This window comes from Brachycentrus maculatus, unplaced genomic scaffold (genome assembly GCF_059751285.1).
Source record: "Brachycentrus maculatus isolate JH-2025_06_01 unplaced genomic scaffold, ASM5975128v1 h1tg000089l, whole genome shotgun sequence".
NCBI classification, from domain to species: Eukaryota; Metazoa; Arthropoda; class Insecta; order Trichoptera; family Brachycentridae; genus Brachycentrus; species Brachycentrus maculatus.
Window position 1 is genome coordinate 3,043,087 of NW_028280843.1, and position 26,501 is coordinate 3,069,587.

General features: G+C 33.6%; 1 protein-coding gene across 2 annotated transcripts in view; it reads right to left on the minus strand.

The window, feature by feature from the left end:
• Oatp30B (Organic anion transporting polypeptide 30B) overlaps positions 1-26,501 on the minus strand; it is a 128,720-nt gene that overhangs the window by 43,811 nt on the left and 58,408 nt on the right. For both annotated transcript variants that reach the window (XM_088257984.1, XM_088257985.1), the window contains 3 exons: positions 21,234-21,419; positions 17,179-17,296; positions 11,563-11,779 (listed from right to left, as the gene is read on the minus strand). In XM_088257984.1, coding sequence (XP_088114110.1) covers positions 11,563-11,779; positions 17,179-17,296; positions 21,234-21,419 — 521 coding nt within the window. The remainder of the gene's footprint in view (positions 1-11,562; positions 11,780-17,178; positions 17,297-21,233; positions 21,420-26,501) is intronic.

Consider the following 26,501-nt stretch of genomic DNA (forward strand, 5'->3'; position numbering starts at 1 on the left):
TCGTACAAACTTATTCTATAAATAAATCTTAGAGTGAGAGGCATTAATGACGAGTAAATGTAAACGAAGCGGCCCACGCGCAAAATTTGCAACACGTTTTATATCTTGTGATATTAATGTAGATCCATACTTCTAGAAATTTGAGAAATCTGTTTACAGTGTGAACTTAATATAGTGGAAATTATACGAATGATTGAAAGGCTTATAATTTAATAATCTTAAAATAATGTTTTGAAAACAACTTACTCAACAATTGAATACACACACACTGTAAATCTGTCTGAGATTTTTACAATTGTTTATCGTGTCTTATTGAATACAATGTTTTATTGGAAAAATAATCAAAAATGTGTAAGTACAACATCTCTGCTTTAATTACACAATGTTAAAATATTTACCCACAGACGTCTACCTTGAACTTTGTATCGGAAAACGAGTAGTGTTTACATTAGTTGAAATATTAACAACTTAAGAAATTTGAGTCATATGTATGCTTTACAATTTACAATCATAGGTAAAATGGTATATGTTACACAACGTAAAGAGTGATTATTTAAACAAGCCGATGACAGACCGAATAAGCCCTGTAAAAGCCCAGAATTCAACATAATTTGCTTCATATGTTTTTTTTGAGATTTAAAAAAATCCATACGTATTAATTTTAGAGGAAAAACACACTTGAAAAAAACCGTTAAAAATATTATTAAATTTTAAAAATATATGGCGGTTTGTTAACGAATAAAAACCCCTTCTATATAACCCTAATTTTATGTCAATAGTGTAACGTTAAAACGGAAGTAAAAGGTTTTAACTTTTCCATAATACAAGTCAGTTTAAACTCTAAATCCACCAGTTAAGTACTGTAATTCCTATGAAGTTAACCTTCAGTTAAAGTTGGTGAAACATTGAACGAGTATGTTTGAGTGTATCCCCCATCTGTATGAAACACAAAGCCAAATGCATTTGCATTCCCGATGTAAGTTTTGCAAGAGCACTCGGCCATCTGTCTTAATTAACCTGTCCCTATACAGTGGGGGAGCGATCCGGGGGTTGAAGTGTCGACATCGGGAGGTTAATTTCATTTTCCAGTAAAGAGGATACTAAACTAGATGAGACGAATCCGCAACGATCTGGAAATATATCGAGTTCAATGCTCCAAGCTTCAACGTAAATTTACCTAGAAAATATTATGTTTTCAAGTCAATTTATATTCAACTTTACATGTACGTCGGGGACTATTAATTTAACTGCAGAAATTTGAGTATTAATAAAGTAATTACGTGATTTGATCAAAGATCATATATGAAAATTTTAAGTCTCATAGAGATTACACATTTGAAGATAATGAGAAAAACATTTTACTAAAACAAAAAACTAGTAAATATACGAAGATAGGTATCGAAACGTAGTATTTTCATACATATTTATGAAGTTTAATGACCTCTACTTATTAATGATACATTTATAAAATTAGAATAAAGAAATCAAAGAAAAAAATACAACCGTGATTGAAATTTCATTAAAATATTACTATTAAAAACATGATAACTTTTTTTTTAGTTACTGATATTTTTAATATTAATAACATTAAAAATAAAAATGATAGGTGAAGTAAGTGTAAGTAAATGAGATTTGATTCAAGATAACATTTACGAAGTAAATCATAGAAATTTATTTACAAAAATACTATTTTGTAATAATGTTCCTTAAAGCTTAAACTAAAATCACATAAAACTATTTCTTATGATTTACTATGACGATTTCCACTGACGTTTCGCCACTTAATGATTTTATTTTCATTCACAATATTTTATATATTTATATTTATATCATATAAATAAATCTGGCTGTGTCAAAAGTCTGCGTAATCGGAGGGCATGTATGACTAGATGTATGGATGTGAAGGAGGCGAAGAGTGTATGTCAGGACAGAAGAGTGTGGCGTTCCATCCTCTCTGCCTACCCCTACGGGGAAACGGCGTGATGGTAGTAGTAGTAGTAGTAGTAAATTAAACAGATCATATATAATTATTTTATATCTTATTTTCTTGTATACGTTTACTTGATTTCACCAATCTGGTGGAGTCTTGAATTTAGTATTTATTTTTACTTCTAATTTTTATTTTTCTTATTTCATTACTATTAATTGTTATAACCCTTTTTACAAACAAATTTATATTCTGTATACTTATATGGCTCACTCCTTTCGAGAACGTCATAAATCAAAATACTTGTTTTTTCAGGAAAACGTTTTTAAAGTTTAAAAATATAATACAATGTATTAAAAATAAATATCAAGACACTTATTGAACTTTTTACTGTGCAACAGATCTTTTTAGGTAAAACCTGAAGGTTTTTTCTCCATTTGAAAAATATTTATTATATTTAAAAAAAAAACAATACCTTTTCTTCAAAATGCAAAAACAACACTTTCTGCCCTGTAGCGGGTAAATATTAAGTTAAAAATATGCCGCTTTTGCTGGGATATGGTACATTTTCTGGGCATTCCGAAAATATGCACAACTGAAAATTGACAAATTTTGATTTATGACGTTCTTGAAAGGAGTGAGCGATATGTGTTTAACTTGCACTTTTATTGTTTCTGTAAGCTTGTTGTGTTCTCATCTAATTGATGAAAAACATTCAAACAATTTGTATTGCACTGTATTTCATTTATTGTAATATGTTTTTCATTGTTTGTGAACCATAAATAAATCACATAAAATAAAATAAAGTGAAATTATGGTATTAAATACATCGGACGCAATTTTCAGATAGAGATTTTTTTTCAGCTGGCATATTCAATTCTGTCCGGAGATATGGATATTTGAAGATAATGTAGAATTGGACGTTTGTTTTGAATATTTATTTTCAGTCGGGTGTTTGAAATATTGTTGTTGAGTCGAATGTTTTAAATATAAAAATATCGCACAATTTCGTTGTATATTTATTTAACAATTCCTCATTAAATTTCGAAGACTATTGTTTATCGAAATGTAAACATTGCACCAGCAATGTTTATTCAAATGCGTTTTAAATTAGGTTGCAAAAATAGCACCCAATGATGCGTGGTAGTAATATTTCAGTTAAAATTGATTGAATGAACCCCGATACCGGGTGTTGGATGAGCTGAACATAAAAAGGTAACAGTGCAGAAATAAATGACAAATTGAGTAATAAAATTCGGATACGAAGAAAATTTACGAGGACCGCAAGTAAGAGCGAGCAATGCGACTTGCGAGAATATGGCCAATTGGTTCCGACGCGAGGACAAACTAATCGAATGAAAATTCAATCAAAATATTTTCGAAAGCGTATTTATGTATATAAATACGCTTATTTGATTTGATTTAGCATCGTATACATGTACACAATTTTGAGTGTGTCAAATTACTTGTTCATAAATCTGGATTACCTCCAATTAGGAGTGATATTACAACAGCAACATAAATAAAACAAAAAAATTAAAGAATTAACATTAAACAAGCCAATTATAGTTAACCACAGAAACATAAAGATTAGTACAAAATATTTAGTGTAGATCTAGCAGATGAACACGTGTTTATGAGAGAAAATGTACATGTGTAATGTTTATATGAGGGTGGGTGTGTGTGTGTGTGTGGGATGTTGATTCTAGTAGGGACATACATACAATGCAGAGAAGCATAGTTTTTAAAGATCCTGAGAGGACAATATGCTCATCATTCGACTTTTCAGCACAGATTTTCCGCAATTGAAAATATCAACTTGGCTAAAACATGAGTTGTACTCACTAGCCATTCGAAACATATTTTGTATGTATTTTAATAAATTGTGACATAAATGATTTCAACGTAATTATTTCTTATGTTGATACATCAAATATGAAACAACGAACTTGTATTGTTTTCAAAACACAACACAAAAAGTAAACTTATTCTTTACGACCTTATTTTCTTTTACACAACGTGTATAAAAGTAATATACGAATATATAAACAAGCTTGGATAGTAGGGTTAGATGATGCTAAGAAATTTATATAATAAGGTTAAAGAAATAATAATAACAAAATATTATGAATGAACGAGTTTGAACTGGAAAATTTCATGATATTCCTTCGTTTCAGACGAACGAAGAGCAAAACTTCAAATACTTTATTAAAAATACAATAGCTACATTGAGAATATACAGTTTTATTATAATATTCTCACAAAGATGTGGGTGAAAGAGAATGTAGGGTAATTAATTCCACAAATATGAATACAAGATATTATCCGAGGTGAATTTTCAGCGGAGTAAATGTAAGCGCCGAATCTCCTAATTAACGTTCAAACTGTACGAGAAACAAATAAACCGGATGAATACGATTCGGGGGGGTTAAGTGAATTAATGGGTAGTTAATTTCAAGCTTATTGTCCGCTTAGCTGCCGTATTCTGATACGGCTTTAGCCGGGTAGCCGGCGTTACTCTTCAATTAAAATGCCGCGCTGTATTCATTGCAATGGAAATTCAGAATAAGACTAATGACGACGGTATCAATGCTCGGAATACTGTATTATAGTTGTGCTGCTGTAAAGGTCAGTTTTCATGATGCTGCTCGGCTGGCTTTATTTATATTATACCTGTGTATGTGTGTGTGCGACCAACGAGGCTGAATCAATAACACCACTCGCGTGATTCATGAACCAGCACGACAAAAAAGGTATAATGTATGCCGCTATTTTCACTGATGATTGAAGAAAAGGGTGTAATTAGGAGAATATCGATGACGAAATTTAGGCCGGGTAACAAAAACACACACACACACATAAAGTCCATGACAGAACTGTTATGTCCGCCCCTGCAGTGGCTGACGTGTTTGATCGCCGTGCCGGAGAACTCAGGTTCGATTCCAAAGAGAGGAAATTAAAATAAATATAGGTGATTCTACACTCTTATAATTATTTTTTATTACTATTGGAACCCGAGGCGCTGGGCTTTCGCAGACATCACAAAATTTACAAAGATCAAGATTATTAGATTATTAGAGAAGGAACGCATCTTTAATATTGGCCATTTAACAAAAAAATATTTGGCCATTTTGCGGAAACGGTTAGATTACTTTGCCCGATAAAAAAACATTCAATACCACAAACCGAAACATGGTATCGTTATTATTCGACAATTGGGTCTAATAAAAAAATACCCAATGACTATTAATCAAGCATATGGTATTCAACTCACATATAGGAAATGTGCCGTGCGAATATAAAATGGAAATAATAATAAAAAAACGAATTAAATCCAAAAACAAATACAACAACTCCCATTCCTACATAGAAGGGAAACGTGATTCAAATAATAATAAATAAAAAATACGGGATTATAAAATATGTATTTTTATTTTGACCTTGATAATTTTATAATAAAAATTTCATACTATAAAAATATACGATGACTAATGATTAAAGAAAACACTTGTTTTTTACCACTTGAGTTTTATTATAGACTACATGTTTCAGAAGTTAAACTTTCATCATTCAGGTCTGTATAATAACTAAAAAGAAAATGATGATGAATGATGGAAGTTTAACTTCTGAAACATGTAGTCTCTAATAAACTCAAGTGGTAAAAAACAAGTGTTTTCTTTAATCATTGTAACATGTCTTACCACAAAGTTAATGTCGAAACAATAAATAAAATATACGATGACTATATAATTTTATGTAGTATAGTGGTTAGTGTATTTAGCTACCGTGCTGGAGGTCCTGAGTTCGATTCCCAGGGGGATCAAAATAAATATAATATTTTTTTCACTTTAATATGTATTTTGTACTGATCACCTTGCCTTCACGTAATTAAATATCAAGTTAACACAATATACAATAATTCCGTGTGCTGCCTTAGGCAAAGGAGTAAAAATAAAATTGTTAGCTAAACTAAACTAACGGAATACATCCAACTTTTAAGTAATATTAAGCATCGTGGATGTGACTTATAAAGTAAATGTATTGTCACTAAACGTATAACTAACTACCTTCCAAAGTACGAAGTTCTTGTGCGAGAAAAACAAACAAGTTCGGAGTTCAGCAAACGAAAAACAGGGAGGACTTTTTGCTAAAAATACATAGGGTAAAATATATTTTAAGGCGTAGAACTAAAATAATCACAAAGCTTTCATGAATTTACAAAGGGAGAATACTAAAATTTAGCATTTTAGCTTCACAGCTAATTAGAGTAGGTCTTGAATGCGGTTAGATTTAAACTAACTAACTAACCAACCATCACGCCGTTTCCCCGCAGGGGTAGGTAGAGAGAATCGAACGCCACACCACTCTGTCTTTGCAAACATTCTTCGCCTCTTCTACATTCATGCATCTCCTCATACATACCCGGCGATTATTACGACTCCTGACCCGGCCGCTTCCAAGTATTTGACATACCTAATTGTGCCAAGTTTTCCTCGGTCTTCCTCTGCTTCTTTTTCCAACTACATTCGCCTCATAAATTTGTTTAACCGTTCTTTCCTCACTCATACGTACCACATGTCCAAACCATCCCTTACACACCTTTCTTAATTGTATCGATAATGCTTATCTCAGACTTACATTCTTTCCTCATTTCATCATTCGAATATCTATCAAACATCGTTTTACCACACATTCGTCTGAGGGATCGCATTATTTAAGACAATAAAAGTAAAAATAAAAATTGCAACTGATCTCATTCTTATTTGTTGAAAATAGTAAAAAGTTTTATTCTACCCCTATCTCCGCCCAAGTGGTGTACGGGGCACCGCATATAATCGACGCAGTGTTAACGCAAACGGGATTATATGAAGGCAGGGTATTAAGTCCTGATTTCCAGATTCATAAATATAAGATTGGAAAAGTTTTATGGATCGCGGATGACGGATGTGAAGGAGGTGTGGGTGAAGAACATAACTTTTAATTAAGGAAGAATTGTATGTTTTCATACTTATAATAACGGTGATATTTTTAAAGCTCTCAAAAATGAGATTTATTTTCAAAGGATAAAATGTGTTTTTTTTTATCGGGTTAAAAATTTTATTAATTCACGAATAAAAAAAAGCATATTTACCCTAAATCGCTTCTTTTGTAAAGATTTTTTTTTTCCATTTGTATCAATATTTATGATCCAAATATAATAACTTGTTAATATCTATCATATTCTTCCAGTGGCTTTTATTGGAACATGAACAAAATTCAAAAATACCTTTGTTGGATTTTTCCCATGTTTATGTAATAGTTTTACACTACGGAGTCCGCCTCCGCCTCCGTAGTGTCCGCCTCCGTAGTGTAATGGTCAGCACGCTCGGCTACCGTTCTGGAGGTCCCGGGTTCGATTCCCAGAGGGGGGTCTAATAAATAAAAGTGATTTTTTCACTTATATTTATTCAATATTACCCTGGACTGGTACCTGAAGTGGAGGGCTGATCACCTTTCCTTCGTGTGTTAACGATCAAGATAACACTGCGTTTATATGATGCAGTGCCCTATGCACCATTGGAGTGCGGATAAGGGTTCGAATGATGTAATAGCATATTTTGTATAAGTTATATACAATACATATGTATATATCGTAATATACAAAAAAATATATAAATAAATGGCTCGGGGACTCGGGGTTTACATACCCGTAATTGTACTAGCTTATATTCGTTGTACTGTTAACGTGTACGCGTCCCTCGAGGAAAAATATGGGGTTTAAAACGGATTATACAACAAACATATATTTGTACGATGGCAGCGTTAGATGTGAATGGTACGGTTTTAATAAAACTGAATGAAATCCACCCGGCGATCATAATTTTTAAAAGTCATTTCATTTCCCCTCTCTCCCTGCGGGCCAGATGCTATCTGTACGAGCCGCAGAAGCACAGTTAATGACGCACGTACGTGCGGAGAAAATGTCCCTCTGGGAAATTTAAATAGCCCGCATGAATTCGCACGGAGGTAGCTAGTGGCTGCTCTGGGCCGTCCCGCGACCGAGAGGCGGAGTAGCAATGCGGACATATCGATTCTATCACAGCCCTCAAGACAACACGAATTGTGCGGCCTAATAAATCACACACAACTGGCTATTCACAACATTGCGAGAACTGTGTGAAGAAACGCGAGGGGCGAACGGAATGGCACTGCGACGAAATTGAATATGGTGATTCCCAACACGCTTGTATCAAACATATCATATTTTTAGTTTCGTACTGACATTTCTTGGTAGAACCACATTTTATATATTTATTTATTGAACGGCTGAAGCCTTTAAGATAATACATAAATACAGTAACTAATAAAAAAAAAACATAATATTTTAAATAGTATTTTAAATTTTTTTAAATTTTATATAGTCACAATATTTTCTAAATAATTCTAGAAATTTCTACTTTTGACAATCATAAAATTAGTTGCGCTGTTCTTTCCAATAAAGAGACTTAGCTCTTGTGCTTGGAGAGGGACTTACATTTGTTATTTATTGTAAATGTTTGTGAGTGATAATTTATTAATATTTTTTTAAATGTATTTATTTTTATTTTGTGTGTTTTTTTCCGATTAACATGTAGCATTTAAAGTGTTAATTTTTTTTATCTGTGGAAAGGTATTTGAAGTATTTGGTTCCCAATGTTTAAAATTCTGTTGGTATTGTTGGGTAATGCATTTTTGTACTATGAAGTCATTCAAATCAAAATAACTTTATAGTTTTTCCGTGTTTATTTCATTTGACCAGCGACCGGGTTTCAACGTTACCGACATCATAAGACCCTGTCAGATGAGGTCGGTAATGGCGAAACTCAGTCACAGATAAAACAAATGTGGAAAAAACTATATAGCTGTAGTTTACAACATTTTGAGTGCCTCCAAATCCTTGATCACAAATCTGGGTTTCTCCACTTAGGAGTTATTTTGAGATTTTTGACATCTCAACATAGATGAAGAAGAATGTGGAAGTATGGGTATTTAAGAAAATTGGAACGATGAAATATTTTAATTACTTGAAAGTGGTCGGGTCAGGAGTCGGAATAATCGGCGGGTATGTATGGGATAAACTAAACCAGCAATTTTGAAAATAGGTGCCTGAGGCGAATACTGGGTATAAAGTGGTATGACTTCGTCAGGAATGACGATGTGAGGAGAAGAACTCAACAGCCCCTCATACTGAAAGTCCAGAAGAGGAGAAGGTGGACATGGTTGGGACATGTCATTAGAATGCCACCTGAAAGCATCAACCCCTCATGTCTCTTCTTCCAACCCCGAGGATTCCGGCGCCCCGGAATGCCGCTGACGACCATTTACCGACTATACTCAGCGGAACTTCGAGACGCCGGACTGACCTGGGAGGAAGCCAAGGAGATGGCGCGTGATAGAATGACTTGGAGACGTCTCGTGTTGGCCATATGCTCCACCTAGGGAGCGAACATGGAAAGAAGAAGAAGATGTGTGAGGTGATGCATGACTGTGGAAGACGCGAAGATTGTTTGTAAAGACATATTGGTATGATGTTCTATTATCTCTGCCTGCCCCTGCGGCGAGAAAGTAAGTTAGTTTTTAAACGATAAATTAAAATCTGCCGTCGTGTTTCCGATGTTGGCGTTCTGTCGATATTAATAAATTGGAGCCAGTGACCGGAATAAATTTGTAATATTTTTTATACGTGGAGCAGATGCGAGCTCGGGGGTATGGGGCGTCGAGGAAAAGCTACACTTGGTAAAATACCCACTCTACCGAGACCCAAAACATTAACTCCAAGGAAAAATTAATTTAGGAAGACGTTGCGTCAAAATGAACGACCTTATATTATATAATTTATATTTGAAGCAATAACTTTGTGATTTTCCATTTTATAATTAAATTTAACTTTTTTTAAATCACTTAAAATATTTTGTTATAACTTAATTATAATGTCTACCATTAAGTATAAGTCTTGAAAAAGAAGCGGTTAGCTTCGAAACCGGTAGACATGATTAAATTATAATAAAATATTTAAAGTGATTTTGAAACAAAGTTATATTTTAATTATTGCACTTAATTTTAATACAAAATCGTTCAATATATTATTGAATTCGAATATTATTCGAATTATTCGAATTATTTGTTGTATAAATAATTCGAAATTTTGCATACTCCTTCTTCTTGGATCCATCGTAACTTATCGTTTTCGCTGACGTTGGGGTCAGCTTTCTCTGCCCTCAGGTTGTAGGTTCTTTTATCTTGGGCAACATGACCAAGCCATGCCATCAAATCATGTTTTCTTTCTGCAACATCTAATAGCACTTTGGTCATCCTCTAGATGTTATTCGATCCACGGCGATTGCCTGGTTCACAATATGATCAGGTTCTCTGTGTCCTATGTGCCCGTAACATATTAATTGCCTTTTCTCTACCTTACTATTGAGATCCGTTACACCCAGGCTTCCGCGGTGGCGTGAACCTTTTTATTTTGTCTCTAAGGGACACTCCGGCTGACCATCTAAGCATTTGCATTTCAGCAGTTTCTAGTTTAAAGTAGGTGTTTTACACACATCGCCCAGCATTCGGAACCGTAGAGGAGTGCGAGTCTGACAAATGAAACACGTATTCGATAGATTTTAAGAAAGAGTGGTATTTACCAAGGAAAAATTGAATAATCAATAAAGATTTTTTTTGATAAAACATTTATAATATACAATAATGAAGTATTTTTTTATATCGTTGATTGATCTTTCGAGAAATTAAAACTAACCACCATTATTTTTATATTAATTTTGATATTCACTGTTAATTTACACGGAATTGCATAAAAAAAAGGGTCCAATGCAAAAGAATCTAAGTAAATTGAGAATGCGAATACGATTTAGCATAACATTATAATTTCATTAAGCAAAGTTTCATCCCGGCATCCCAGCGACTTTACTAATTTAATTGGGAAAGCATTCAGTGCACTTCTGTCTTATTGCAGTGTACTGTAATGGCAAAATGATGTCATAAGATAAAACAGTAAAACTCAATGTATTATTCAGAGCACCAAATATTTTCTTCAAAAAGATTTAGTACAATTAAATGATACAATTTGGTAATTTATTTTATTTGATTTGTTTGGGAATTATACAGCATGTACATAAATATATTTAAAAAAAGTTAGATTGACAATGATAAAAGCCAATTAAATAATTCCACACATCGCTCACTCCTTTCAACAACGTCATATTATATATCTAAAATCGTCAATTTTCAGTTGTGCATGTTTTCGGAATGCCCAGAAAATGCACTATATCCCAGCAGAAGCGGCATATTTTTAAATTAATATTTACCCGCTACAAGGCAGAAAGTGTTGTTTTTGCATTTTGAAGAAAAGGTATTGCTTAATTACTTTTTTTAAATGTCCTAAATGTTTTTCAAATGGAGACAAAGCCCTTCAGGTTTAACCTAAAAAGATCTGTTGCACAATAAAAAGTTCTATTCACAATAAACTTTTTTTTTTGGCACGGGTACGTCTCGAAACCGGTAGACATAAAAATGTCGGTGCGTATACTAATATTACTAACATTTTTGTAAACAAGTATAAAAGTGATTGAATTTGAGTTACCAATAAGGATTAAGGCACTTACCAACAGCGATCCAGACCGGGATGTGTCTCCTGCTGCCGAGGTAGGAGACGAAGATGACGGTGATGACGTTGCCGATCTCGTAGCTGCTGGCTATCAGCCCCGAGAGGCTGGAGGGGATCTCGAACCTCTTCTCGATGGTGGTGATCACAGAGTTGTTGTACCCGGAGCTCAGAGCTTGCTGCAGGGTCACCAGGAACGATAGTAAAAGGACGAACATCTGATGAAAAAAAAAATCACACTTAAGGGTGAGATTTCAACCGTACAAATTCACTACACGACCGGCTGCGCGAGAAGCCAGACGTGTTATCTGTGTACATTTAAAACATATTTTTTATAATTGTTTGAACTCCTCACCTTTCAATAACTCTTTTCATTTCAAAACCATACAAAACCAACTTATTTTTTGTATCCAAAAAAATATTTTAAGCAAAAAAATAATTACGTTCAATGATAAAATTGAGTTGCGGGCTATCGATGATCCTGCCTTAAAACAAAATTATTTCGTGCAATCGATGACGCACCATTTATTTATTTTTACTCAAACTTTGGGAAATACAAAGCGTTTTTTAAAAATGCCAAATAATTAACATTATGTTTTGAATGTGAGTGGATCAAAAAACAGTATTTTTATTTCTCAAAATAATAAATTAACATTACTTCAGCCAACAGCGCTTTGTCCTTCATCTGGCCCATACCTGCATGCAAGTGGTGCAAAGGGCACTGCATCAAATAGACGCGGTGTTAAGTTTTACGGAATTATATGAAGGCAGGGTGACAATGCCTGCGCTTCAGATTCAAAGATATCGGAGTGAAATATGAAGATTCAGATGACATAAGTGTAGCGGCTCAGATTGCAGGACATTTTACTGCTACCAGAGGAATAAAAAAAAATTATGCTAATTTTCCAGCCCCCCACTTTGTCTCCCGAGATCACTTCTACTCCCTAGAAGACCCATCTAGCGCTCACTAGGGAAGGTACCATCCTCGTTAGGAGTCCGGGTCGAATTCAATCGAAGTATAAGCTTAAAAAGTGGCAAGATTTTTTTAAAAGTAGGCGTCAAATGAATTTTCAGTGAGTACCTACAAACATAATCGTATCGATACATTTTTCAATATTATGTCATTATTTCTCAGTTGTTGAAAAGTGTCAATATTTATTTTAAGTCTGAAGCACTCACATTGTACAATAGAATTATATGTCTTTAATGATTACTATGAGACAAATAGCACTTAAAATGTTTACTTTTATCTTGAGTAAAGTAATATTTGACAGTATCATATCATCTAGAATTCTTCGTAAAAATGAGGTCCTATGGATATTTTTCATACATTAAATATATTTGTTCATTTATAAAAGGTTCGATTATAATGTCAGTCAGCTCGGGAGGAGTGGGTAAGTCCTATCAATAAAATGTCAATTTTAACGAAATAAATATCTTTTAAAGGAACTGAAATAATATTTATTTGACCAACAATTCACTCACATTCGATGTTTTGTTTTATGAGTCAAGCGGCCGAAGCAGTAACAGATAAGATAATAACTCTGAAGAATACGATAACTACAGTACCGTGCATACAAAGGTATTCAACCACAAGATTCTAGCTAATACTGTATATAATATTTCTCATCTTGATACATGTGGGTAGTTTATTTTTAAATATCGTCTTACAGGAGAAAGTGACCAACTAACAAAACGTAAAATGTTCAGGAGGGCCATTTAGGTCACTTCTGCTTGGAAAGAAAACAAACATAAAACGTATAAATATTCCATTAAGTCATTATACTTCCAAGTTTAAAATCCTTTGGGATTTTTTTCAGGGCAATATTAAGCTAGTAAGATATCAAATAGTCAATGATCACGTTTTTGTAAAAAAAAATGCACTTGGTCACTTTCTCCTGTATGACTACGATATATAAAAAAATACATATGTTCTACAGCATGGGTAGAAAGGGAAAAAATGTATGTTACTGGAGGTCCCAGGTTCGATATTCAGGGGGGTTAAAATAAATATGAGGGATTTTCACTATAATATTGGTTCAACATCACCCTGGCCTGGTACCCCTTGTCTTCAATTGATAATTAACGATCAAGGTAACACTGCGCCGATGGAATGAAGATCCTTATTCTCAATTAGGTGGGGATAAGAGTGGAAATAGGAAAAATGAGGTATAATGTTTTCTTCTAAGATTTGCAATGATTTTTTTCGATTCGATAAGATTTAAAAATGTTTTCGAAAAACATCTTTCGCATTCATAAAAAAAGTATGTAGGGTGATTAAAAATAATTGTTTTTCCCCCTAATAAAAATGTGTACATTTTTGATATCAAAAGAAAAATTTCCAAAATCGTGTAAGAAAATGGGAAAAATTGTACAAAGCGTTAATCATAATGTTATGGGTGAACACCTTAATATGCTCTGCACTGTAGGTTTATGTTGATATCTGTTATCTTGGCAAAGAATAATTCTGTCAGACTGCGGAGCTAAAATGTCTGACAAACACGTGTGTAACGCATACATTGTGTTATGCTCTGTACTCACTTGTACATATCTAAAATCCTTATTGAGTGTTATCTTATCGTGTGGGCAAATAGGAAAACGCCATATGGGTTATTGGCCAACACAACTTGTTCAGACGATTATAAGACTAGCGTAATACACACAAAAATGACAGAACATCAAATTATTCATACTGATTTATTTTATTAAAATAAAGGTAGGTCCAACCGAACTCAATTTATTTCACACAGGCAATAAACTGTGCTTAACAATGTATTTATTGTTAATTCATTTATCTCAAAAACATGAGAGCAGTCGGTTAGGAGTCGAAATAATCGACGGCTATATATGAGGAGATGTATGAACGAGGAAGAGGCGAAGAATGTTTACAAAGACAGAGTGCTGTGGTGTTCTATTATCTCTGCCTTCCCCTACGGGGAAGTGGCGTGATGGTTAGTTGGTTAGTAAGTTTTCATTCAATTTTTTAAATGATACACATACAATATTAAAAATACAATAAAGTGTTCTTGTTGAGTTTTCCGAGGTGAGAGCACATTTTATAATATTGTACTATATATTAAAGTAACAACCAAATACTTATTATAGATTTTCAACATTTATTTTATTTGAACAGTGACCGGGTTTTATCGTTACCGATATCATCATTCTAGTGGGAGCCTAGACAAAATTTTATGTTATAAGTATGTACAACAAAGCGGGCAAGGTTGAAAAACCATGATTTTTATATAACTTTTCTGACAAAATGAATTTAAATTGGATAAATTTAAGTAGTGTTTTATACTGATAATTACAGCCTTGTGTTGTATATATAACAGAATTTTGTCTAGTCTCAGACAACAGGCTGATGATGTCGGTAACGACGATAACCGGTCACTGGTCAAATAAAACAAATGTGGATAAAACTATAAAGTTGTTGGTTTATTATATAAAATGCAGTTCTAACAAGAAATATCAGTATAAAATATAAATCTCACATTCGACTTGTTTTATTTGTTGTTTCGGCATTTACTTTGTGGTAAGACATGTTAAAATGATTAAGGAAACAATTGTTTTATACCATTTGAGTTTATTAATGACTACTTGTTTCGGAAGCTAAACTTTCCATCGTCAGGTCTGAATAATAACTAACTGTTATTATTATCAGTTATTATTCATACCTGACGATGGAAGTTTAGCTTCAGAAACTAGTACTCATTAATGAACTCAAGTGGCATAAAACAAGTGTTTCTTCAATCATTTCGGCTTGTTTATGAAGTTATTTGTTAGTGTTTTGGCTATTATGAATCACGCAATAATAGGCGAATGATTTGATGTGTTTCAAATCTGCCCACATCCATTTTCCATTTATTAATAGTTTTTTATACGTAGTTTCGTTGTTTAATTCTTGCGTAATACTCATCAAAGTTCCTTTGACCAAAAGTGGTATATTTTGATTTGTATACACTTTGTATACAATCCTTTGGCAGATCTAAACCAAACACATACAAGATACGGATTATATTAAAAATTTATCCAATAGCATCCGGCCACGGTTCCCAAATCTCAAACTATCGAGTAATTTTCATAAGGAACATTCTGGAATGTGGTCGGATAGTAGGCTTTGATCTGGTTGAACGAACATCCTTAGGGCGCTTGTCCACTACCCGGAATTACACGGAATTTTGCCGTCCGGCACGTCTGTTAGCGTTTTAAAACGATGATTGGCTTGTGCTTTTGTCCATATTTCTTCGGATCGGTGCTCTTGATCGGTGCGTGAACAAGTTGCGCGTAAATTCGATCACGCTAAACTGTCGTAGTCATTTTTAATTTTCCAAAACCGGAATGCCGGACGGTGAAATCCCGTGTAGTGGATAAACGCCCTTAGGCATGTTTTCCGGTAGGATGGAGACAGAATAGAGTGATGTCCCTTACGAAGAAATACGTATTGTAAGAAAATAGATTTGTATTCGAGGCTACTTCGAGATTTATACCAAGGATTCGTTTATATGGACGTCAATATCAATGTCAAAAACAGTATCAATTTACAAAATAATCGTACTAAATTATATTGGCATCTCAACATAGACTAAGAAGAATATGGAAGTCTGGGTATTTATAGGGCTTACGACCTGTCATAGGCTGCTTCAAGTGACTACTTTATATACGTGTAATATTCTTTATCTTCGAATTTGTGAACGAAGATTTGGACGCATTGAAATATTGTGATCTTGTCATATTATTAATTTAATAAAAATTGAAAATCATGTTTTTAGGCGACTCCTAGTATATACAATCATTCGGGAAGAATTCCATGAAGGTCTCCGCTAAATTAAAAAAATCGTACTCAACTCAAACATACATCGCTCACTCCTTTCAAGGACGTCATAAATTAAAATTCGACAATTTTTAGTTGTGCATGTTTTCGGAATGCCCAGAAAATGTACTATATCCCAGCAAAAGAGGCATATTTTTAACTTAATATTTACCCGATACAGGGCAGAAAGTGTTGTTTTTGCATTTTGAAGAAAAGGTATTATTTAATAATTTTTTAAATATACTAAATATTGTTTGAATGTACAAAAAACCTTCAGGTTTTACCTAAAAAGATCTGTTGCATTTGGAAAAGTTTAATAAGTGGCTTGATATTTATTTTTAACACATTGTATTATATTTTTGAACTTTAAAAACGTTCTCCTGAAAAATCTAGTTTTTTGATTTATGACGTTCTTGAAAGGAGTTGGCGACATGGTTTCGAGAACTCAATGTGTATGTGTGGCTGTCAATCATGGATAAAATGGTGAATGTTACACGTGTATAAAGCGATCACTTAAACCAGCCCATGACAGGTATTAAGCCCTGTAAATACCCAGACACCCATATTCTTCAACATCTATGTTGAGATGTCGATATAAATAACTCTTAAAGTGGACAAACCCAGATTTGTGAACAAAGATTTGACACACTCAAAATATTGTGAAAAACTAAATGTTGGATAGTTATTTAAAATTAATTTGGTGTTATAGAGGATGGAGCAAAAAACAAAAAGGTGATTTCATGCCGATATCACCAGAAATCAATAAGCTGGATACGTCGAAAATACGAAATGCGTTCGGCTTACCTTAATGCTAGCAAATCTCTGTACGAAGCTTGGTCTGCACGCGAGTATTCCACAGTCCCGAGTGTCGTCATTCAACTCCATGGCGGGTGGAAACACCGCATGTGGTTTTTCCTTTTCCCTAAAATAAAAAAAAATTAACACCAAACCTTAATTATTACCATAATTTAACTGATCCATCATTTACAAAGCTTTTTGCTCGAAGTCAGTTCGTGGTTTCAGGTTGTTCCGATGTTATTTATGGTCTGAAAATATATTCCAGTCTAAATATTGGTTCCAAAAGCGAAGGAAACATTTTAAGGCTAATAAGTTAAATTGATATTTATTATTTATGACATTCAATAGAATAATGCTGTTCCTGTTTTAGGCATACTCTAAAACAAACAATTCAGTACGCGACCATCTGCGCGAGTCGCACGTGTTGTTCGCTGACATTTTTTAAAGAATATATATATGTATATTGGAATTTGATTTTTTTTAATAGAATATATACTGAAAAATATTTTGAACTCTTTACCTTTCAACAACTCTTTTTCTTTTCAAAAGCATATATTTATTTCCTTTTTTATTTAAACATTTTTTACATACAAAAACGGTGTTCTAAGCTACAACAAAAAACCAATTACGTTAATTTTTATGTGGGTTTAAAGAAAATTAAGTTGCGGACTATCGATTATCCCGCCTTAAGTACCAGTATCAAGTGGGTACCTACCTGCTGTACATACAAATGCAAGCTACTAGAGCTTAAATCAAATGACTTGATCCAAACACAGCACTACCACAAACATATTGCTCGTATACGGATTGTTAGAAACTTACAGTGCCCGCTCGATACGGATACATGTACATTCAAAACATCTGAGTATGTATTTGTTAGCGTCAACTTATTTGGTTTCAGGGAATCGATTACACGCGTAAGTTGACGTTTTAACTACGTAGTAAAGATAATTTAACTTAACTTGTAATTAGTGAAAAACAAATAAACATTTTATATACAGGCGCAGTGGCGCAGTTGGATAGACGCTCGTTTGCGATACAGGCATCGCGGGTTCGATTCCCGCCAATTGCAAAATAAATTAAATAAATATTTATTTTCCATTAGTCTGGGTGTTCGTAATGTTTCTTTTCACGTTTACCTTCCCTATCCGTACAATTCTACCTACAGACAAACCTCTAAAAAAAGAGACATAGTGGGTTATTCCTTTAAAAAAATTATGACTAAAACATTGTAACAATACGTGTTAAAATCGGGTTAAGCATGTATAAACGGAATTGAAAGCTGTCCTACTGCATTCCCAGATCTGATACAGAAGCATCTAGGCTTCCTGACAGACCTGCTCTTGCAAAGCAATTTTACTTTTTTTAAACTAAGTTGCGAAATTTATTGAAAATATGAAACAAATTAAATTGTATCCCGATTTTACTTTGAATTTACATTTAAAAGCTTTCAATATCCCTGTCACTGCCAATTGGCAGTATAAACGTAATGGATATATCACTTAAATATTTAAAAAAATATATTTATATAAACGTAATCAACAATTCAACCAACCGATATTTTAAATTATTAAAACGCGCCCTCGTTACATCTAAAATTCTCGGACAAATTATGAATCTTGATAACTCGCTGAAGGCTAAAGAACTATTTAAAAAGTTTGTTAAATATTTAAGAGAGAGGCTGGAGGCAATTTTGTGCTTAATTCTCCGAGAACTTCCGTAAGATTTCGTGACATCAATCATGCAAATATCTGCTGGCGAAATTGAGTGCTAGAGAGATCAAATTAGGTACTCCGCCCACAAAATTAATAAGAAAACACCTAATTACAAATTTTCTAACCCATATTTTACGATTATATCGATGTTATTTAATATTAAAATTTACGTCATGACAAGGGTGCTGATGTTCCTAAGCCAAAAATACCATGTTTTGCGAGACACCGGCCAAACATACTTTAAGGATCCCCCTTAAAACTCTTTTATTACGCATGTATATTCATTTGATATTTTTCTATTGATGTTCTCGCCTCTTAGCACAATTTCAGATATCTTTGCAACATTACAAAAAAGACTGATAATTACAAAGCATTGTAAATAGTAATGATCATAAAATTCAAAGATAAATAATTCTTATTACGTATAGTTGAAGTGATAATCACAAGAATTTCACTGATAAATCATACTATAATTATTGCCTTTTTTCATTAGTTGAAATCAAAAAAGATGTCGGCTTGTGTAGCAGTAGTAAAAATATATACATGATACCTAAAAGGAATTTGACGTCAATCGTCAGAAATATTTTATTGGATTTTGTACAATTATTGAATGCATGTTATGTAGTATAAAATCAATCTTTTCCTAAATATTAAAAAAAACAATAAAAAATATTGTTGAATAATTTCTGCTCGTGGCATGAAAAAGTTTAAGAAAATCAATAATATGGTTTTTGAATGTTTTATTGCAAAATTCGATAGACCTACTTGTATGATTACTGCATTAATGTATTATGAGGGGTTTATAATGCATGGTAGGAAAATTTTCCGAATGGTCATTTAAGGGGTAGACCAACTTCGTGCTAATGATGGATACGAAACCATTACACATTACATTTATTAGTTATTACGCAGCGGCAACAAACTTCATGTATCGTGATATATATCGGGAATCAGAAATTGAGCTGAATGTTCTCAATAATTTTACAATAATCTATAACCTATAAATATAATAATAATCTTCACCATCGACGTCACAGGCTGTTTCCTAGAGCTCGAACTAGGACCAATCTGCCATTAATACTACCCGTCGGAAAGGTTGATAGTATCCTGAATCGGGTCTCTAATGATACTCCTATTTATACATTATGTAAAACAGAGTCGATTCAGTAGTTCTGTCTATGAAATACGCAATACAGATTAAATTGAAGACATTGCGTGGAAAGATAACTAAATGGTCATTTTCTTACTTTAAATGGATATATTTTAATTCAAACTTTACTTGGTGTAGTACATGCCTCTATTAATAAACAGTAGTATTCACCAAATGAAATTTTAGTAAAAAATGGATAGATATCACCACAAAGTGGCTGCCAAAGCAATTAATGAAATAAAATAAATATGTGTAAAATATTTTAAGATTATTTCAAAACAAAAAATACTTTTAGCAAACGAAAGGCAAAATTAAAGTGATGCGACATTAGAACGCCAGACATTACTTGATGTCAAATCAAAAAGCTGCATCGCAGTTTTTCTGCGACGCGTCAGTCGACGACTGAGATTTTAGCGTTGTGACGTCGCCAGTGTGTGTGGGCCCAAAATGCCCAAAGTCGTAAATTACAAGATGAAGATAGTACCCAACTTTCTTGTATATGTTATACTAAACGTTTTGTCCACCTCCGTAGTGTAATGGTCAGCACATTCGGCTACCGTTCTGGAGGTCCCGGGTTCGATTCCCAGGGGGGTCAAATAAATAAAAGTGATTTTTTCACTGTAATATTTATTTAAAATTACCCTGGACTAGTACCTGAAACGGAGGGCTGATCACCTTTCCTTCATGTGTATACGATCAAGATAACACTGCGTTTATATGAAGCAGTGCCCTATGCACCATTGGGGTGCGGATAGGGGTTTTATTATTATTATTATTAAACGTGATCTCATGGATGAATAAAATAGAGGCATGTGAAATGTGGCTCTACAGAAGAATGCTGCGTATCTCATGGACTGGTCGAGTGCCCAATGAAAGAATCCTTAAAATAATGTGTAAAGATAGAGAACTGCTTAACACTGTTTAAAGACGTAAAGCCACATACTTTGGCCACATATTCCGTGGAGAAGAATATGACCTTCTACAGTTTTTAGTAGAGGGAAAGGTATAGAGGTACAGACGGGGCTTAGAGCGTAAAAGAACATCATGGCTCAAAAATCTATCGACAGTGGTTTTGAATACCCTCATCAACAGCGCTCATCAGGTTGGCCCAAGATCGTGTGGAGTTTAAAAAGATGGTCGCCAATCTCCGATAGGAGTGGCACGAGAAGAAGAAGAAACGGCGATGACCGACTCACCTGTCCACAAGGCCTGAGGAGGGGTTCCTGCTGTGGCACTTGTGCGCGGGGGCGGCATGCGGGGCGGGCAGGGAGTGCTGCTGCACCCCCTCGGTCCCTCCGCCCTCCTCCCCGCCGCCACCCCCCGTGTCCTCTACTGCGGACTCCGAGTAGAGCCCCGTCATGGCGTACATCGACTCTTGCCTCCTAAGAAAAAAAATACCATTAGTAAAAAATACAAATAAAATAATCGTATCGGCGGAAGATAAAACACGATTTTAATAATAATTAGGCAATTATAAAATACTTGGTACCTACTTAGAATTATAATTAGATTTAGAGAACAATTTTAGTTTTTACTTTAACAATACTTAGTGGTGATACATAAGCCATGACAATAATAATAAGTAGGCATTTAAAAAAAAACTCAGTACCTACTAAGAATCATATTTAGATTTAAATAGCGAATTTGTTTTTTATGAACTTTATTTGAAATCCGTACCTATCGGCGGAGCAAAAAAAAAGATTTTACCGATTTAAGTTTTTATTTAAACTTTAATCAGTAGTCCGAGGGGTAGTTTATATACAATGATTTTCATAATTATTAAGCGATTTTAGAAAACTGAGTACCTACTTAGAAAGATATTATGAATACGTTTTGTTGAATTAACTTGTATTTGACATTATTTATGAACGATTCCATTTACTAGGGCAAAAAAGTAAAATGTTTAAATGATTATACAGTCAAACAAAAGCTAAGTGAGCTGTGAATTAAATTTGTATTGCAGTATCCTCTTTTAAAGTCTCTTTAAGAACTTACAATAAGCTCGTAAAATAATTAATGAATCAATAATAATTTACATGTAAAAATGGGTGTTTTTGTTGAATAATGGTTTTTAGCAATAACATTCGTGTATTGAATTAATAAATGTGTAGATTTATGTAGAATGACTCATAAATAAGGCGTTCGTTAAATATATGTTTTGTATTCATGAATTTTTAAATGTTTTAAAATATGTGAATACGTTACCATGCCCTGCTGTAGCGATAAATCATAAGATTCTAACAAAAAAGGTTTCACTATGAATCGAAAATGTTTCTCCTTAGTTGACGAAGGCAAATGCTTGACTGGCGTCGAAAGTCAGAACTTAAGCACTAAACCGATGAGATCACCTCGCAAATCTGATAAAAATCGACCAATATACAGTCGCATCACTCCATTTCTTATATAGTATAATGATGAAAAATGAATTTAAAAATAGTTTTTTCATTATTTTCATTTTGTTCATTATAAATCATTTATTATTATTTTCTAAGTAATATTCTCATATTTTTTGTAAAAGGCAGTAATTCCGTAAATAAATAAATATTATTATCGCTCAGAATTACAAATCAGAACCAAGGAATTTAACCAATTTAATAAATTTATCGATCACTGGATATATTTAGCTAACTAACCATCACGCCACTTCTCCGTAGGGGTAGGCAGAGATAATAGAACGCCATACCACCCTGTCTTTGCAAACATTATTCGCCTCTTCCATATTCAAGCATCTCCTCATACATACCCGCAGATTGGATATATTGAAGAAGTAAAATAATTCACATTTAGCGTAGTCTGAATCGTTAATTGCATGAAGGCAAGGAGATCAGTCCTGCGCTTCTTGTACCCGTCCAGGGTGTTATCAATTAAATACGAGAGTGAAAATGACCCCCCTGAGAATCGAACCATAATCAAAATAAAATTGGTACAGTTAAAAATAATATATAAGTAGTGTAATGGTCAGCACGCTCGCCTACCATTCTGGAGGTCCCGGGTTCGATTCCCAGGGGGGGGTCAAATGAATGAATATAAGTGATATTTTCACCCCTATTATTTATTCAATATAACCCTGGACTGGTACCTGAAGCGAAGGGCTGATCACCTTTCCTTCGTGTGTTAACGATCAAGATAACATTGCAATGATATTTAAAAAAAAAACTAACTAACTAACCATCACGCCGTTTCCCCGCAGGGGTAGGCAGAGAGAATCGAAAGCCACACCACTCTATCTTTGCAAACATTCTTTGCCTTTTTTACATTTATGCATCTCCTCATACATACCCGACGATTATTACTCCTGACCCGGCCGCTTTCAAGTATTTGACATATCTGATTGCGTTTTTACAACGTTGTATAAAGCCGTTGAGTAAAGGAAGGCCTTGCAGGGCACAGCGAGAAATGACGGAAAGGAACGGAGAGGTTCGTATCACGAAATTGCCGCATTACCGTTGAGGGTGATTCGCCGAAAAGTGATGTTAGACTGGAGTCTTGCCAGAAACATTTTGCTTCATTTGCCGCGATGTCGGAACAAAACTAAAGCAATTTTCCCAACACGCCTAACGCTTTTTACTGATCGCTCCGACCGTCCGAAAGTTGATGCGAAAATTACGCAAACTAAAATATATTTCGGCACATTTCGGCGACATTACAATGCGGAAGTTTTAAGCGCTGTCATAATTTCACCATGTTCTCGACTATTGTTATTATTTAATTAATTCAATTATATATAACTGGCAATACTTATAATCCTTCTTCTGGCCCCGATGCGTAGCCAAGCAGTGCATAGAGTACCGCATCGGTTCGACGCGGTGTTAATTCGATCGTGATTATATAAACGCTGGATGATCAATCTATTTTATTTTATTTGGGAATTCAACAGAACGGTTACATCAAGCTAAACTAATTTACGAGTATTACAAAACAAATGACTGTACTGTTCCACTTACAAAATACCACATTTGTAAAAATATCTGGAAGAAGGACGGGAAGGAGGAAAAGGGGAAATGAGAAAGATCAAAGCTCAAGTCAAAGACAAAAAGTGTACGAAACGAGGGACACACCACCGTATCAACGTCGACTAACAATGTTAAATGATATTTCTTGACATCCCATCAAAGATGAAGAAGAATATGGAAGTCTGGGGATTTACGGGGCTGACGACCGTCATAGGCTGGTTCAAGTGATCACTTTACACACGTGTAACATTCACCAATTCTACCCATTATTGACAACCACACTACTCAAATTCTTGGAAGTTCTATATATGTATATGAACCAATTTTGAAACATTATCCTTGAATCACTAGAACCTCACTAGAGACATCTATTGGTGAAATGAAAAGAAGATTTTTATTGAGTAGAAACTCTTTTATTAGTATGTGAGGTTAGAATCCTGGATTATAATCACACTAATCAGCCTATGACGGTCGTCAGCCCCGTTAATGCCTAGACTTTCATATTCTTCTTCATCTTTGATGAGATGTCAAAAAATAATATGAAAATAACTCCTGTAATCGGAGATAATCTAGATTTTGTGAACAAGTACTTGGACACACTTAAAATGTTGTAATCAAATGATCTCATTGAAGGAAATAGGAATGAAATATTTTTTAAAGGTTGTTTTTTGACATCTCATCTAAGATGAAGAAGAATATGGAAGTCTGGGCATTTACGGGGCTGACGACCGTCATGAGATGTCAAAAAATAATATGAATATAACTCCTGTAATTGGAGATAATCCAGATTTTGTTAACAAGTATTTGGACACAATCAAAATGTTGTAAAGTCAAATTATAAGCTTAATAATAAAAATGAAAATGGTATTTTCTGGCGTTTCTCATGTGTGTGATTATAATCCGAGTGAAAAATCTACTTGGTGTAGGATTACAATAATATATATACCGATAGAAAAAAATACACTTATTCGTTGGTAATATCTATTTATTTATAATGTATTCTATTTCAGTAAAGTAAATATTTATTTATTTATCTATAAACGGCACAAATATCATAAACATATCCCTTATACATACTTAATATACTGTGTCCCGTGACGCCATAGATAATATTAGTGCAGAGAACATAAATAATGTACAAATTGCTTATAATTATGATGAGTTTTGAATGCGAAAAGTAGAATTTCATTAGTGTAATGGTATCCACGTCCAAGGCACTATATTTACGTGCGCAAGGCGAGACTCGAAATGACACAATAATGTTCGTAGACGGTATATTTAATTAGTTAACTATATAAGACAGTTAAGTCGTGGGGAAGGTAGCTATATGTATAAATTTATTAAATAAAAAAAAACATATATGAAGGTCACTACACGAATTTTAAAGAGAGAAAGAACAAAGAATGTTATGCAACGTAATTTAAAAAAAAAAATGTTAATTTTACTTGGTAAATACCGCTGTTTCTTAAAATCTATTCTGATCGTGTTGCGATGCATTCCGCATCATTTTCAAACACCGTGTGTGAAGCTAAATCTAAGTTTTTAGATTTGTGTCATTGAAACATTGAAGGATAAAGAGAGGGTATGGCTGTTTATTGTTTTTAATCAGCAAAAATATGGACAATAGAGCTTTATTCTTTGTCATATTTTTATAATAATGGGTTTATTTTTATGTCTTGAATGTTTTCCACAGATAGTTTATGGCACATTTTATAAACTTTATAAAATTAAATAACTTTGTTTTAACCACTTTTTTATTAATACAATTTAACCTACCGGTTTCGACAAGAACCTTGTCATCATCAGGGTTTATATAATTCTCAAACATTAAAATACTCTCACTAAAAACTTACACACACTCTGTAAAAAATCCTAAATGTTATATTAATACAAATTTTATAAAGTTTATTTTTATATTATTTTTTGACATCTCATCAAAGTAGAAGAAGAATATGGAAGCCTGGGCATTTACGGGGCTGACGACCGTCATCAGCTGGTTTAAGTGATCACTTTACACACGTGTAACATTCACCAATTCTACCCATTATTGACAACTACACTACTCAAATACTCGGAAGTTCTATATATACATATATATATGAACCAATTTAGAAACCTTGTTCTTGAATCACTAGAACTTCACTAGAGACATCTATTGGTGAGACATCTATTGATGTCAAAAAATAATATGAAAATAACTCCTGTAATTGGAGATAATCCAGATTTTGTGAACAAGTATTTGGACACACTCAAAATGTTGTAAGTTTATTTTTATTTTATAATTTTATGAATTTCTATTGTATCAAAATAGTGAAGATTTTGACATTTCGTATTAATAATTTATAGGATAATTTGATAATATACATGCAAGATTTTAGGAAATAGTGGTAATTTACCTAGTTCAACTAAAAATGGATAGATATTACCACAAAGTGACTGCCGACTGAATTTAATAAATGTAGCTTTAGTAAATTCAGTAGTTGAAATTACAGGTTGGCGTTTCTACAGTAA